At 55.0% G+C, this 1,552-nt stretch overlaps 1 protein-coding gene across 1 annotated transcript in view; it reads left to right on the top strand.

Moving 5' to 3' along the window:
• HECA (hdc homolog, cell cycle regulator) overlaps nt 1-1,552 on the top strand; it is a 49,222-nt gene that overhangs the window by 447 nt on the left and 47,223 nt on the right. Inside the window, exon 2 of the mRNA XM_029943242.1 lies at nt 7-27. Within this exon, the coding sequence (XP_029799102.1) occupies nt 7-27 (21 nt within the window). The remainder of the gene's footprint in view (nt 1-6; nt 28-1,552) is intronic.

Here is a 1,552-nt window from a genome sequence, read left to right on the forward strand (position 1 = left end):
CTGCAGCCGCGGGCGACGCCAAGAACGGTAAGACGGGGCTGGCGGGGCGAGCGCCAACTTCCTCCCCGACGGGGAAGGCGCGGTGGCGGGGCCCGGGGCGGCGCGGGCGGTGCGTGGACAATGCGAGAGTCAGGAAGTGCTCACCCCGCCCCTCCGCCCCGCGGCGGCTGTCCCTTCCCCGTCCCCACGCCCAGCGGCGACGACCGATCTGCAGCCCCTGCCCCGGCGTCTACGCAGCTCCCCGGCCGAGAACCCCGGGGTCGCCTGCGCCTCCGACGCCGGGGGGTGCTCCCCTCGGGCCCTGCGGGTTCTGGCAGAGCCGAGTGTGTGCTCCGGACTGTGGGGGTCCGGGAGGGGGGCTGCGGGGTGGGAAGGAAAAGCTGCCCAAGTTGAAAAGAATGATCCGATTGGAAACTTAGGCACCAGTTCATTCTTCCCTGTGTCCACCCTCACCCGTACGCCTTTTCCCCGCGTCGGGAAGAGCCTCAAATTCCAGCAAACCGAGGGTTGTTGCGGCGATTGCCACAGGTGAAGAGGCCCCGAGACATTTTTACTATAGGGCGTGTGTGTGTGTGCGCGCGTGTGTGCGTGCGTGTGTGTGTGTGCGTGTGTGTGTGTGTGTGTGTGTGTGTGTGTGTGGTTGTGCGCGCGCGCGCTCTTTAATTCTCTTGCTCGCTTGAGGAAGGAAGAGAATCTGAACTTGACTTCCGTTCTCAGACCGGAGTTAAAAAAAAATCATCGTCTGTATGATTGTGTTTCACAGCTTTAGAAGGAAGCCTGCTAATCTTAGGTGGTACCTTAATGCACCTTTCGAGAGTCACGTAGGGAGTAGTGAAGATGTGACAGATTGCCGTTGTCACTACGGAGACACGGTTTTCCTTATCGGGTGCTGGGCAAGCACTTTTTTCTTGCTTGGGCAGTTTTTTGAATTCCTCTGGTCGGGCAGTTTTTCAGGGAAGGGACTAGAGGTATATTTTAATGCAGGAAATTAGGATCTTTATATCTGACTTTTAACTTGTAGCTTTTCAGCTTTTGAAGCCATTCTTTCTGCAGATCAGTCACTTAAAATTTTTTTTGGGGGGGTAACATTTATCTATTTTGAGAGACAGACAGATCATGAGCAGGGGAGGGGCAGAGAGAGGGACACACAGAATCGGAAGACAAGCTCCAGGCTCTGAGCTGCCAGCACAGAGCCCGACGCAGGACTCGAACCCACGAACCATGAAATCATGACCTGAGCTGAAGCCGGATGCTTAACCGACTGAGCCACCCAGGTGCCTCGATCAGTCACTTTTTAAAGGGGCACCTGCACTGGAAAAAGGCCACCGTGCTCTGAACGCAGGAGATTGAAGGGGAGCCAATTACGAACAGAACCAGAGGCCCCATTGGTTGTATCTCTGCAATAGTGATGTAGGAAAGCTTTCCCCTTTTCCCGGGAACAGAATCCTAGTTTTGAATGTTTGATAATATAGTTTTTGGCCAGACTGTCTTCTCCATCCATGTGCTTTTGTTTTCCTAGCTCTAAACTTGGTATTGATGTGGCATAGGGGAA

The sequence above is a fragment of the Suricata suricatta genome, chromosome 7 (genome assembly GCF_006229205.1).
Source record: "Suricata suricatta isolate VVHF042 chromosome 7, meerkat_22Aug2017_6uvM2_HiC, whole genome shotgun sequence".
NCBI lineage: Eukaryota > Metazoa > Chordata > Mammalia > Carnivora > Herpestidae > Suricata > Suricata suricatta.